At 42.9% G+C, this 14,338-nt stretch overlaps 1 protein-coding gene across 43 annotated transcripts in view; it reads left to right on the top strand.

The window, feature by feature from the left end:
• The window catches only part of LDB2 (LIM domain binding 2), a 359,760-nt gene that overhangs the window by 120,210 nt on the left and 225,212 nt on the right, over positions 1-14,338 (top strand). For all 43 annotated transcript variants that reach the window (XR_011437186.1, XR_011437187.1, XR_011437188.1 and 40 more), the window contains exon 2: positions 12,979-13,081. Coding sequence is in view for 39 of the 43 variants with exons in the window: in XM_070262583.1 (XP_070118684.1) it covers positions 12,979-13,081 (103 nt within the window). In the remaining 4 variants the exon portion in view is untranslated. The remainder of the gene's footprint in view (positions 1-12,978; positions 13,082-14,338) is intronic.

A 14,338-nucleotide genomic window follows, 5' to 3' on the forward strand; every position in this document is an offset into this window, starting at 1 on the left:
AAGATTCTTATTTTCTTTCTAGCGGACATATCATGGTTTCTTGAATCATTCCTCTCTTGGAGGGCAGCACATTGTTCTTAGTTTTGTTCTTTTGTTTTTCTCTATTATGCATGCTCCTTTGGTGAATATTTTTGTGTATAAAGCGTTTACATATTTTTGGATTATGTTCTTTGGATGGATTCCCAGAAATAGAATTACTGAGTCAAAGGGCATGAATATTTTTAATGCTTTTAATTCATGGCATATATTTATTTTAAAAATTAAAGTGAATAAAGATTCTGGTAAGTTCCTGGTACTCTGTTGTGCAGTTACAGTCAACTGGGCTGTGAAAAGTCTGGATTAGGGATTGGCTTCCCTGTGGAAGTTCGAGAGAGAGATTAATGTGGTCCCCTTGATAGATTTATCTTTTCTTTTTTCTTGTTTGTTTAACACATTTTTTTGTATATTTATTTGTTCAGGCAGAAATTTATTAAGCACCTATTATGTGCCAGGCTCCTGATGAACTTATGTTTTCTAGTAGGTAGGAAGGCAATAAACAAGTAAACAAAATCGAGTCATAAGTGCTTCCTGGAGGAAAAACAGACTGTTGTGATAGCAAGTTGGCTCCCATGGATTGGATGGTCATGAGTGACAAGGAAGCTGAGATTTGAATGACAAGGAAGAGAAAGCCATGCCAAGTCGAGGAAAGGCATCCACTCACTGGTGGAATAGCTAGTGCAAAGGGCCCTATGGCGGAGCAGAGAGGCCCCAGGGCAGAAGACAGGTTTCTGTGGCAAGACCGAGATCTGGGAGCTGTGCTGACAGGGAAGTGAACTGGAGCCAAAGAGGAAGACCAAGTCCCGACCACGCAGGGTGGTGTGCTCCCCGGCGATAAGCGGCAACGGGGATCCATGGGAGGGTTTTACCGGGGAGTGACGCAATCTAGTGGGCATTGTTAAAGATCACGCAGGCTTCTCTGCAGAGCACAGGTTACAGGGGAACACTGGTGTAGGCAGAGAGAAGGATCACTGTTGTCCAGGCGGGAGTTACTGGAGACCTAGATAAGGGGTGATGGGAGAGGGAGAGAAATGGGAGTGAGTTCCATTACATGTTAGAAGTAGATGCATGGAGATTGCGGATGGATTGGAGCTAGGGGCTTAGGAAAGGAAAGAAATCAAGAATATGTCCTAAAAGTTTGGTCTAAGGGACTGGGAAACTGAAGTTATATTATTAAAATGGAAAAGAGTAGAGAGAATTGGCTTGGGGTAGGGTAGAAATGGGTCTAGGTCTGGCTTTGGCCGGCCAGTGTTCAGTCTGAGACGCCTCTTTGATTAACAAGTAAAGTAGGGAAGTTGGTGAGGCAGCTGGAGCCACAGTTCTGGAGTCCTAGGGAGAAGTTGGGAGCCTTGGTACAGACTTCGGTGTCTTTGGCATATTAGAGAGAATCCAAGTCCCTTGGTAAACAGACGTGTAATCAGAGAAGACAATGGCAGCCTTCACCATCATCAAGATAATCCTATTATTTTCCTTCTGAGTCTGGTAATATGCTGGGTTTCTTATATTTATCTTTGTGAACAAAATCCTTTTTCACTTTTCCCAAGAAAGAAGAAGGAAAACTTGAGTTTTTTTCTAGTGACTCCCTAATTCTTTGGTCCTAGCACAGTCTTCCAATTTTTACTGGTGACTCTAAGGATTATTCCTGTCATTTGATTCAGATGCAATTGGGCAGGTCACAAAAACAAGCTTTTGCATCTTGCAAGCTTTTCCGGAAATGTTCTCTTGTCTGCTGTGTTTATGCTGGAACAGAAAATTTGTGCCTGATTTTATGGTGAGCTTTTCTCAAGATATACGAGGTGCTGCCTCATCACATTATCCTGCATCTGAGGACCTCTCCCACCTAGATGGTGTGATGTAATATGAGGGATGGTGCTCACCGCCACAGACCTGTCACCAACGAGACCTGTGCTTCCAGAGTAATGCCTTGCTACGTCATTTTCAAACTGGGTTTGCGTAGGGTCTGCCATATATTATTTCTCATGTGTTAGAGTGCATGTCTCCATGTTGGATATAAAATAGAAAATTTAATAAGGAAGAAAATGCTATTCCTCCTTCACATCAGAATAATATAGATTAGAATATACAGTGAAGTTCTGTGGATAGAAACAAACATTCGGGAAGGGCCTCAGTTTCCCCATTTGAATTGAGACCATAAATGGACCAATTTGATAGGAGTACTGTGAGGACTAGAAAGCAGTTCATTGTAAAACTCCTAGCTCTTTTATGGATTCACTCATTAAACATTTAACATCCCTGGTTAACAGCCACGTAAACAGAAAAGAGAGTGGCAGTTTTCAACCATCATGAAAATAAAACTTGTTTTTCTTCAGGGTTTTGAGAATATGCTGGTTTTAATTAAATGCATATTTATCTGTGAAATTCAATAATTTAAATAACCAAATAATCAAGTACTTGTTTGTTGCATGCCTGCCAGGTGTTAGATGCTGTGTATGCCAATACCCGGGACATGTGTGTAGACCTGTCCTCATTAAACTTATAGGAACCCAGACTTACTATTTGATTCCTGTTGTGATAAGTCCAGTGGAGAAAAGCTCAATTTGGGGCACATAAACGTGTACACATTTTAGTCATCCTTTTTAGATTATCATGAATCTCTTTGGGATCTTCAGGGTTAACTAATAATTTAGTAGGTCAAGGATGGAGATGGAAATATATGAATTTCTCAGGTATTTGAGGGAAAGGACACTAATGTATCTTTTGTTGGAGAGCCATGTCTGCCGGATGCCAAGCTTGTCTTTCTGCCTGTTTTAATACTCTGCTTTCCCAAGGCAGCATCCCCTGGCACCAGGGAGTGAAATATAGTAGCGCTTTCTGAAAGGGAGGCCTTGAGTTGTGCGTGAAAGCCTGAGATGTTCTATCAAGAGGCATAATTGACTATCTTGGTAACGTGCCATTTTAGAATTTCTCTGTTAAAACGATAACTAACATTCACTGATAAATAAAATGCACTTTAGCCAAGAATGAACAAAATAAGAGTTGAGAATGAGAGAAGAAAAATACAATCCCTGGGACATGAGATTTTGAAAAATTCCATAAATCAAAAGGGCAGATTTGAAATTCTCTCCCTGCATCCATTTGGTGACTGTGCAGTTACCAGCTGGTCAGAGCACGCAATTCTGCCTTATGACTTTTGTTTCTGTGTCTCCATGTAGAATTCCGTAGATGCACTGGAAAGTTTTCCTTTGGGCTGTCTGTTCAGGAAGGGGAGCCCCAAACATCCCATGCACTTAGCGTTAATTGGTTGTTGAAACAACTAAGAAGACAGTACGTATTTTGAAAAACATTGTTCTGGATAAAGAAACATCACTGCAGAGGGGTTATAAGAACCCAAACTCAAGAGCCAGAGTCCCTGTGTTTAAACTCTCTCTGCAACTTGACAGCTATGTGATCTTAACCAAATGTTTAACGTCTCTGTGCCTCAGTGTTCTCATCTATAAAATGGCGTCAATAATGGGATTTATCCCGTAGGGTCCTTGTGAAGTTTCAAGGGGGTTATATTACTCAGTGAGTTCAGAATAGTGGCTGGCACAGAGTAAGTCCTACGGAACTGTTGACTATTATTATTAAATGTGGCTAATTCAGAATAAACCTGGTTTGATACAAAACTCCCAGGTTCGGAAAAAGAGTGGCTAGAGAGTAAGGAAGCAAAAAGACTCTTGTAGTTAGGAAAAATAAATGACCTGCACCCTGCCGTGTGCAGGCGCCTCCACGAGAAGGAAAGGCATGAGATTTGGGTTCTTCATTGTCTGCTGTCTCCATATATGGGTGTGACAGGCAAAGAAATTTAGGAAAAGCACATATGGCCAAGTGTGCTTCTGCCTCATTCTTTCTTCAGTGTCTTCTGAGAGAGGTAAGCTGACATGTGTCAAATGGGAGTGACCGAAATGGTAAGACACAAATTAATAGAGTGCTCTGTGTATGTGTGTGTACAAGAAGGTAAGGTTATAAGACGAGGTATCATTATTTTCTAGAACCACAAGATGCTGAAGGAAATTGGTGCCCTTCTCATCTTCCTGATTTCAGACCCCTTCATGCATTCTCTCCACTTTGACCTGTTTAAGTTAATTTTAATTAAAAAAAAATTTTTTTTTTTCAAGGAATAAATGCTTTATGTATGGTTGATTCTTTGGAGGGGGTGTATGTGTGCCACGTGACAAGTGGTTGCCATGGTAATTTCTCATTATTGTTGAATTGAAAAATAATTACTCTGGCAAAAATCCCACATAACCTGTCAGTGCTTAAGTTAAAGATGCCGGGGGGCAGCCCTGGCACCAGGATCCTGTTTTTTGGTGGAGAGGGACAGAGATGGGAACAGGAGAGAATCGGGATGGAAGCAAAATGCTTTTGTGGATTTTTAAGTATAATTAAGACTCTCTTCTGCTGTTTGACCTGAGTGTGTCTCTCATCCTGATATACGATTTGGCTGCCAGTGGTCCTTGGGCTCACCTGTGAGATGGGACAAAAGGACCAAGGATTTTAATTACAGAAATGCATATAGGGGATTATTTAGAGTGGAGAAGCTTCAATGGTATTTTTAGCTAATTAAAATATATGAGAATTGTCGGCCCCACTCCCCTAGCCTATGTTCAGGCTGAGTTAATTTCCGCTTTATTTACCTGGGGGCTGCTCTATGCTATTGTTACTTTCCAGCTTTGGGAAAACAATCCACATTTTACTTATTAATATTCACTAAACACTAAATATTCACTGTTCAGATTCTAAACAACAGCGAGAATTGGAAGGACCTGTGTGTTTGGAAAAGGCATGACCTCGATCGGAAGCCTAGGGGCAGGGTGTAGAGAAAGCGAGATCTCTCCCCTCGTCTCGCAATTTGGGGCATTTGTCCTCAGTGATTCAGTCTCGTGAGTCATTTTGAGGACCATGAAGAATCTATGCTTTCTCTCTTGTGTCAGTGTCAAGAAATAATCCTCCTTTTGGTTAATGAAGGCCCTGAGATACACTCTGCCTTTAAGAGAATGATAGGCAAACCTATTTTTACTATTATTATTTTATCATTGCCTCTTCTTTGGACATTTAGATGCTCAGCCTTCTCCTGGCAGAGCTGGATTCTTTTTGTAATTATATTGATCCTGTTATTAGATCGCACTTGGAAATACATCTTTTAGAAATGCTCTTTGTTTTATCTCCACCCATGCATCAGTCAGACCACAAGTCTTCAATCTGGAAGCACAGGGACCTCCTAATGGAAGAGCCAAAATATAGTCAAGTACGTATCCTATGCTAAGGCATGGCCACTTTAGATCTGTGCCCCAGAGAAATCATACACATAAGCACAAAGGGACATTACCAAGATACTTATTGCAGCATTGCTGTAATGGCAAAAAATTAGAAACTGTCTGGAGATCATTAGTAGCAAAATGCTTAAATAAAATATGTTACATTCATTCACTGCACTGCACTACCATGTAGCTTGTAGAAGGAAAGAAGAGGCTCCAATGTAGAAAACGGATAGGTCTCCAAAACACAATGCTGAATGAAAAGAAGCATGTTTAAAGATGGGAACATAATGCATGATATCATTTAAGTAAAATATTAAAAACATAAAATACGGCTGCACATGGATGAATGGAGTCATGTGTGCATATAAATATAAAAGATGGGCTAGGAAAAGCCATATGATTTTCATGAGACAGCTGTTCATGGGAGCCTGGGGGAGGGGAGAGAAAAATAGAGCAGGATATGGGGACCCAGGACACTTATTTTTATTTATAATTTATAATTCCTTTTAAAAAGACAAATCAGATATCATTTTAATAATTGTTAATTCTGGATAATGGGCCCATGGGTCTTCATCATGTTATCCGCTGTTCTCTATTTTGAAAAATTAATAAAGTAAAACTTCACTTATTTAAGCTACAATCAGTAAAGTGTATTCACTTAACCAACATTTCACTGAAAAAGACAAGAAAAATACCCAAACGGTGGCTCAATGGAATGGCACTGTGGTTGTGAGATAATTTTGAAAATTCCTGCCTCAATATGAACTTCTCACATGCATGGGTGGTGCATCCGCTGATGACAAGTGAGGCATCAGTGATATGACAGAGAGAAAGCTTAGCTTGAACACAGTACTGTCCCCTTGCCACTGAGTGTAGACTCTGAGGATTCCTACGATATTAAAGGAAGACTCCTCCTCCCTAGGTAGGTAGGGCCTCTCCATTTGTTCATTCCCCTTTTCTACTCCTTTATTGGGTAATCCAGAAGTGGGAGCTCTGGTGAGGATGGAGAGATGCCCAATGCCCAGTCTCTATCTTAAGTATCCCTCAGTCAGCTACAGGATTACAAGGTGGGGATTCCATATAATCTGATCCACACTCTAACAGGGGTATAGTTGTCCAGCTTTCCTAGCACAGGTAACAGTGAAAAAGGAGTTCAAGGACTGGGACTTGACATTTGCTGGACATTCCAGGCCAAAAAAGCAACATATGCAAAGACGGGGAGGCAGGGGACGGGTCAGCAGGAGCCCTTGGTTCAGAAAGGAAATTGCTGAGGTCCCTTGGCTGCACACAGGCAAACTTCTGACTATGCTGACCCCTTTGTAGTATGGTAAGAATGGCTTTTCCCTGGATAGAATGCTTTTATGATATATACACCAAGGGTTGCATTTATCATATCTGCCAGTAACTGACGTGCACCCCCCACCCCCCATATACCTGGGAACAAGAACTCAGGCCATCAGTTTGTTTTTAAGGTCATTTACCGTAACCGTTACTTGGCTGCCCCACAAGGTTGATCTTGACTTACTGGTCCTCCTCAAGGCACTTCCTGGTTAATCTCCAAGTTAGTCTGACTTGAGGGGATTGCCTGCATGGGGTGAGAGTGGCCAGCTGCATCCTGCTTCCCCTTCAGACTTTAGGGAAAACCAGACTCAGTGAGCTTCCCTTTGGAATCCTTGCTTCAAAGCAGCCTTGGCAAACTTTTACGCACGCAGCCTCCTACTGGTCAGCTTGCTGAACTTGGCTCTGTCTCCTGCTCCGAAGGGAGAACTGGGAATTTCCAGGTTCTTGCATTTCTCCAGCGATGGGGGTGCTAGGTTTACAATCAAGAGGCGGAAGCGCTAGCCTGTAGAAAGAACTGCAGAATCTTAACCGGGCCATTTTCTTTTACATTTCCTCAATCCCTTTCTCTTCCTCACATGTGGCCAAGGAGAGCACTTGTAGTCTTTGTCTGCAAGGCTCATACCATTCTAGAAGCTGAATAATGGAGGGACTGACTTGTAGCATTGCACCGCTCATGAGCTAGACGTGTGGCTGAGAGCTGCTCTCCTGCCAGTGAGCACTGTGAGATCTGCTGCCAGGGAGCTCGCATTTGGTTCAGCAGAGGCCTTGGTAGCTGCATTTCAGCCACTGCCTGGGCTCCTAGCCTCGCTGTTAAGCAAATGTCTGCCACAAAATTGCCTAAGCGATCCCAGGAACTATGCCAGGCAGCAAAATGGAAGGACGAGGTGTTCAAAGAGGAAGTTTATTTTCAGGAAAAGCACGTGAAGGTGGGGGAAAGTGCACAAAGTCTGAAAAAGCTGGAGGAGGACATCTGCCCAGACAGGATCTCCTCCAGCCAACACCGGCCACTTCTACTCTTGTGAAGCATTTTCATTCTCAACTTAAGGTGAAAAATCACTTTTTAAGCAGAATTATTTGGAAAAAACCATGGATTGTAGGCTCATCAACTGTAACAAATGTACCATGCTCACAGGGGATATTGCTAATGGGGGAACATGATATGCATGTGTGGGGCAGAGGGTATGTGGGGAATCTCTGCACCCTCCTCTTAATTTTGCTGTGAACCTAAAACTGCTTGAACAAAAGAAAATCTCTTTTAAAAAATGGACTGGAGTTAGGCAGACTTGTACATGTACTTCTTTATTTATTTATTTTGAGGGAGATTAGCCCTGAGCTAACATCTGCTGCCAATCCTCCTCTTTTTGCTGAGGAAGCCTGGCCCTGAGCTAACATCCGTGCCCATCTTCCTCTACTTTATACGTGGAATGCCTACCACCGCATGGCTTGCCAAGCTGAGCCATGTCCTCACCCGGGAACCGAACCGGCGAACCCTGGGCAGCCGAAGCGGAATGAGTGAACTTAACCACTGCGCCACCAGGACAGCCCCTACATGTACTTTAGATTCACCACTTTCTAGCTGTCTGATCTTTATGGAGTAGTTTAGCTTTTTGGAAATTCAGATTGTCTATTTATAAATATTTTAAGGGTCAAATGAGGCAACAATGAATAATAATAGCTGCCATTTATTGAACAGCTACTATGTGCTAGGCAGTTGCTCCTTAATCCTCAGAGTCCACCGAAATTATCATTCCCACTTTACAAATGAGTAAATAGTTGCAAAGAAGTTAGGGGACTTGACTGAGGTCACCCAGCTGTGAAGAGGCAGAATTCGTATGTTGAAGTCAGTGTAACACAGGGCTCAAGGATGTAAATGATCTGTAAGGCTGCCTGCTCTGCCCCTTGGCAGCAATTAGAGCAGCTGCGAATATAAGACAGTTCAATTCATGTAAAACACTTAGAAAATATTGGGTTATGGTAACTATTATTAACCCAGATCCCCCCAAACGTGTGTTCTTTCCATAATCTGCTTCCTTCATATACAGCAAACAGAAGACTGGCCTCTGCTCGACAGGAAGTTTTTCTTAAAGCTCTAGGCCTTTTATTTCCTTTCCTACATAAACATTTGTTCTCTCATAACGAGAACTAATTCAAAAGCTTTATATATGTGTGTTGGGAGGGAGTTGGCGATTATAATTTTAAAATATATCAAAAAAATTTTTACACTAGTTAAAAAGTATGAGCCAAGGGCCAGCCCGGTGGCCTAGGGGCTAAGTTCAGCACACTCCACTTCGGCTGCCAAGGTTCAGTTTCCAGGTGCAGAACTTCAGCGCTTGTCTGTCAGTGGCCATGCTGTGGTGGCGGCCCACATAGAAAAATAAAAGAGAGAAAGATTGGCAGCAGATGTTAACTAAGGGCAAATCTTCCTCAGCAAAAAAAGAAATATCAACCGAGTGACAAAGTAAGGTAAACAATTAAAATCTCTTGAAAACTTTGAATGACTTTCTTGCATTGAGTTTGTGATGGTACAATAATGAATTTCATTCATTCATTCTCTCAGCCAGAAAATATTTTTTATGTACCTATTATGTGTCTGGCACTGTGAACTTACATTTTATATTTATATTTTTGTAATGTTCTTCCAAGATTTGTGAGCATAGCCAACTGACGTGACCTTCTCCTTCCAAGTCCGTCCCAACATTTCCTGAGACAGTGACTTGGCTCATGTTCCGTCACAGTTAGTTTGAGTCAGATGATGTCCCCCCTTTTTGGATTATAAGGCCTCTCTCAGTGACACTCACCTGTCTGGGCCCATGAATCTGTGTGGCCGCCCGGAGACAGTTGTCGCACCTCCCATAGCCTGAGTCCTTTCTTTTCTCCCAGAGACTTCAGATCAGCTGCGTTCTTTCCCCGCCTTTTCCTTTCACTGCCAGAAACCAAGAGTCAGATGACAGGAAAATGGAGGTGGAGGACCTGAGCCAGTCACTGGTCCTTTGAACAATTAGCAGGACAAAAGAGAGCTGGTTAATTTCCATTCAGACTTTTAACTGTGTTGCCGACAGGTGCTGTCATCAGGTAAATGGGTTACAGACAGTTGAAGGGATACAGAAATACCCTTGACTGATAAATGGGCTGTTCTATAAACTTCATTTTTTTCCTATTTATTTATTTATTTATTTAAATATTAGCACCTGAGCTAACATCTGTTGCCAATGTTTTTTTTTTATTATTATTCTTTTTCTTCCCCAGTACCTAGTTGTATATTCTAGTTGTGAGTGCCTGTGGTTGTGCTATGTGGGACACCGCCTCAGCACGGCCTGATGAGCGGTGCCATGGCCGTGCCAGGGATCCTAACTGGTGAAACCCCAGGCCACCAAAGCAGAGCGCGAAGGCCACAGGCTGGCCCCTGTGAAATTCATTTTTGATGTAGTTCTTTAGAACATGGAATGTCTTCTGCCTTAGAAATGATACTAAAGATGGTAGATAGAGGCAGGAAGGAGGCATTTTATTGATCTTCACTGTGTTCAGGCACTCCTTTGCACACTTTATACCCATTAACTTATTTAATCCTTACATCTACCTTGAGAGATGGTTATTGTTGTTGCTGTCACATCAACTGTGCAAGATAGTTATTACTGTTCTTCTTATTATTATCCTTAATTGTCAAGTAAGGAAATAGGCTCAGGGAGGAGAAATCAGTTGTGCACGTTCACATAGCTGGCATGAGGTAGTGTCGGTGAAGCCCAGGTCTGAGAGCTGCCCATGGGAGCGAATTCCGCCAATGACGTCATATCACCTGCTTACTGCTCAGAGCCAGGAGTCCTGCTGAGCGTGAGTCCTAGCATCGGGGCAGGACAGTAAAGCAAGGACCTGGGAGGAGAAACCAACTCAGGGCAAAATAGTCCCTTTTCGATCTCCCTCCCTTCTTTCTGAATCCTAACCCCTGCCTTCCCGAGGACTGCCGGAGAGAGGAGTCAGGCAGAGGCTGGGGCACGTCTCGGATGTCCAATGGTCCAAGCTTAAACGCCAGCTCCCCCATTTATTGGCTGAGAGTACTCGGACAAGTTACATTTACCACCTAGGCTTCCATTTCTGCAGTGGTAGAGTTGGCATATTCATATGAGCAGCTTCACTCTTTCACTGAACAACTTTCGTGGAGTGACCCCGTGGCCTCCACCGTTCTGGGGCCTGGGAGGTGAGTGGCGAGCAAAACAGACCCTCTGTGCACAGGAAAATTATATTGTACAAGAATCAGGATGGCAGCGAGGAGTAAGACAGAAAATACACATAAAGTGCAGCCAGCTCTCAGATATCCAGGGGGCGGTTCCAGGACCCCTGCAGACACCTAAATCCCCGGATGCTCAAGTCTCATATAAAATGACGTAGCGTTTGCGTATAGCCTACACACATCCTCCCACATACTTTAAATCTTCTCTGGGTTACTTATAATAACTAATACAGTGTAAATGCTGTGTAGATAGTTATACTGTGTTGTCTAGGGAATAGTGACAAGAAAGAAAATCTGTACGTGTTCAGTACAGACGCTAGCATCGGAGAGCTTTCCGCGATAGTTGGTTGAACCTGGCGCGGAACCGGAACCGCTGGCCATGGAGGGCCCGCTGTACTTAAGATACTGCTTGGGCTGTGGTAAGCACTCAGTAAATGTGAGCTATTATTCTTCTTCCAAATGTGTAGCAATTTGAAATAAAATAACCAAAGTGTCCATGTTCCCAAATATGGTTTCTTTCCCCAGCTCCTTCTTCCACTTCTGACCTCTCTGATTTTTCTAGAAGCTCGGACAGCTTCCAGGACACCGAGGCCTCGTATATGGTCTCTGGTATGGAGGAGGCTGCCTGTTAGTTGCTCGCTTGGCTGTCTCCTGCGAGTGGGTTTTGAGCTCCTTGAGGATAGGGACCAATCCGTCATCAGCTGTGTGTTCCGAAGGCCTGTATATAATAAGCGCTCGATAAATATTTGTTTTTGAAAGAAGAAAAAGGGGGTTTGTTTGCATGCGGAGCCATGCATTGCTCCTGGATGGTTATATTTACTGTATTTTACTGAGAAAAATGTTGGCTTTTGGTGTGATGATTGGGAGGAAGCCAGAGAAGAAGAGACAAAAAGTTCATTTGTCTGAGCTTCTTTTCTGAAACGAGATGACATCAGTCTTCGGTGCCCCCTTAATTATTCTTGCCAGGACTGAAGGTTTGTTCCTGAGGGCTGCCAGTGACAGCAACTTCATGTTGTCATAAGCAGAACAACTTAATGGGAAGAAGGGAGAGCCCTGTGATGTCTCCGGCAGGGCCGCGGCGGTGGGGCCACACGGAGCGGGGAGCAGCAGGCCCCTTCTGTCCCCGACGTCCCCTCCCCCATCCCCCATCCGGCAGGCAGCTGTGAAACATCTCGGCCTGAAATCTGGCACTAACTAACAAGTCTCCGGAAAAAGATTGTGCTTAAGAGTTTGGGGATAAATTGGGCACTACACAGAGCACGAAGTCCGGGTGTGACTGCCGTTTTTTAATGCTGCGTTCCGAATTCACTGTTACCTTCCCAATTCACTGTTACAGGCCACCCCCTCCCCCCCCCCAACCCCTGAAGGTCAGCAATGATTTTAACTGCCTTAAACTAGGCCAGTTTCGAAGTGTTTTCTGCATGAGCAAGGGAAACACTCAACCCAAGACAAACAGAGTTTATGTGGATGGCTCCCTGCTGAACTGCTCTCTTTTTAATAATCGTCTTAATAACAAGCTAGCGATTGCCTGTAATCTTAAAACAATCCTCGAGAACAATCCATATGCATGTGACGGTTGCTTATGAATAAACTCATCTGTCCACATCTATCCAAGTAGCAGTATTGTATCCCCTCTAGAGATATTTGCGTAGAGTAGGGCTATGAGCCCCACACATTCCCTTTTTGAATAAATTATCTTTTAAAAATTACTCTGCTTAACCTAGTTGTACTATTGTGGTTGCTGTTTGTAAAACAGGACTTTTAAAAGAGCAAAGAGAAAGAGAGAAAAAAGTTGAATGTATTTTACATTAAATACAAATCCTTTTGTTAAAAAATGTCACATTGTGTTCCATAGTATGTTTATTAAATCTGCTCAGATATGGCCTCGAGAATTAATTTTCATTCGGTTTGCAGTAACTCATTTATGGAGTTGGAATTCCGTCCCCATTTGAGGCAATTAATTGGAAATGACCACACGCCCACCCACCCCCCCTTCTAGAACACCTATGCTAAATAACAAGAAAGGGGGGACTGGGTTTGTCTTTTTCCTTTTCCTTTCCTCTTTGAGATATTTTCCCCTCTTGCCTGTTAAATAAATGATCTGTCTCTTTGCAGGATAGCGACAACCTCTGGTGGGACGCATTTGCCACTGAGTTTTTTGAAGATGACGCCACATTAACCCTTTCATTTTGTTTGGAAGATGGACCAAAGCGATACAGTAAGAAAGAAGTTTATTTTTCTAATATTCCCTCTTTTTGCGCCTCTAAGAAAACCACAAGGGTCTTCAGAGAATGGCACGATGCTGACAGCCTGACAATAATCCCGCCAGTCCTGACAATGTTCTTGCTTCTGATCAAGCCACTGTCACCGGGTGGCAGCCCTAGTCGGCTGTGAGAGATTTCCTTCGAGGCTTAAAATGTTTGGGCACTTGCCTGAGTAGGGAGCAAGGAAAATAGGAACCGAGTCACCCAATGATAAGTGGGAGCTGAATTGTGGCGAGTTTCCATCCATCTCCTCCCTGTGGCCCTCCTTTATCCTTGACAGCTGGTACTTCACACCCAATGTTCCGCTTCTGAAGGTTCCTTTAAAAAAAATTCCTCACAGTCACTGTATCAGACACATCCTTGTAATTCCCTCTTATCAATTATCTCAGGTATTTATTTGACAAGTGCTATCTTTCCGTGGCGGGGGAGGCCACAGCTGCTTCGAACATACAGTTTTGGATTCGTGTTGACAGAATTATAGTTCCTTGTCTATCCATCGAATGATAACTCTGTAAAGATCCTCAAATTACAGCCCCTAGCACCTTGGGTAACAGCTGATCTGTCCTGATTAGGTTCAGCCAACTTGTCAGAGATCAGATTTGCTAGTTGTGCTGTAAGACCAAGAGGCATAGATACACCAGCACAAAAGCAATTAATGTCCAGTTAGATCAGAGAGAGATGTGTTTTCAGAAAGCAGCATTGCACGTATGAAAGGGGCTGTCAGAGGGTAAAACATCCCAAATGTCACAAACAGGGAGATGATGATGAAACCGAACACAGTATGTATGAACGAGTCAGTTCAGAGCACTGGGCCATTGATAGATAATAGGGCTCTTGATAAACACAGTTAAAAGATCTGATTGTTGCTAAATGTATTTCAAAGCCACTATGGTACAACAAGTGTTTGGTTGTTTTAAAAATTTTGTAGGACTTTAAACAAGTTGTTAGTACCGGGATCCATTACATGATGAGTTGATTAATTATGTTAATATATGCATGGTGATTTTTCACTGGTGGCAAACTACCGGGAGCAGGACAGTTTGGACTTGCTGCCCGATTCAAACTCATTGCCAGGAGCATCTCTTTAGATTTGTGTATTGTAGGCTTTTTAAGGCGTAGGATATTTCTAATAAATATTTTGGGTGAGGGGACAGCTAGTATGCCAGTCAGTAGGCAGTACTGGAGTGTCTTTACATTCAACATAATGACTT

Source organism: Equus caballus, chromosome 3 (assembly GCF_041296265.1).
Source record: "Equus caballus isolate H_3958 breed thoroughbred chromosome 3, TB-T2T, whole genome shotgun sequence".
NCBI classification, from domain to species: Eukaryota; Metazoa; Chordata; class Mammalia; order Perissodactyla; family Equidae; genus Equus; species Equus caballus.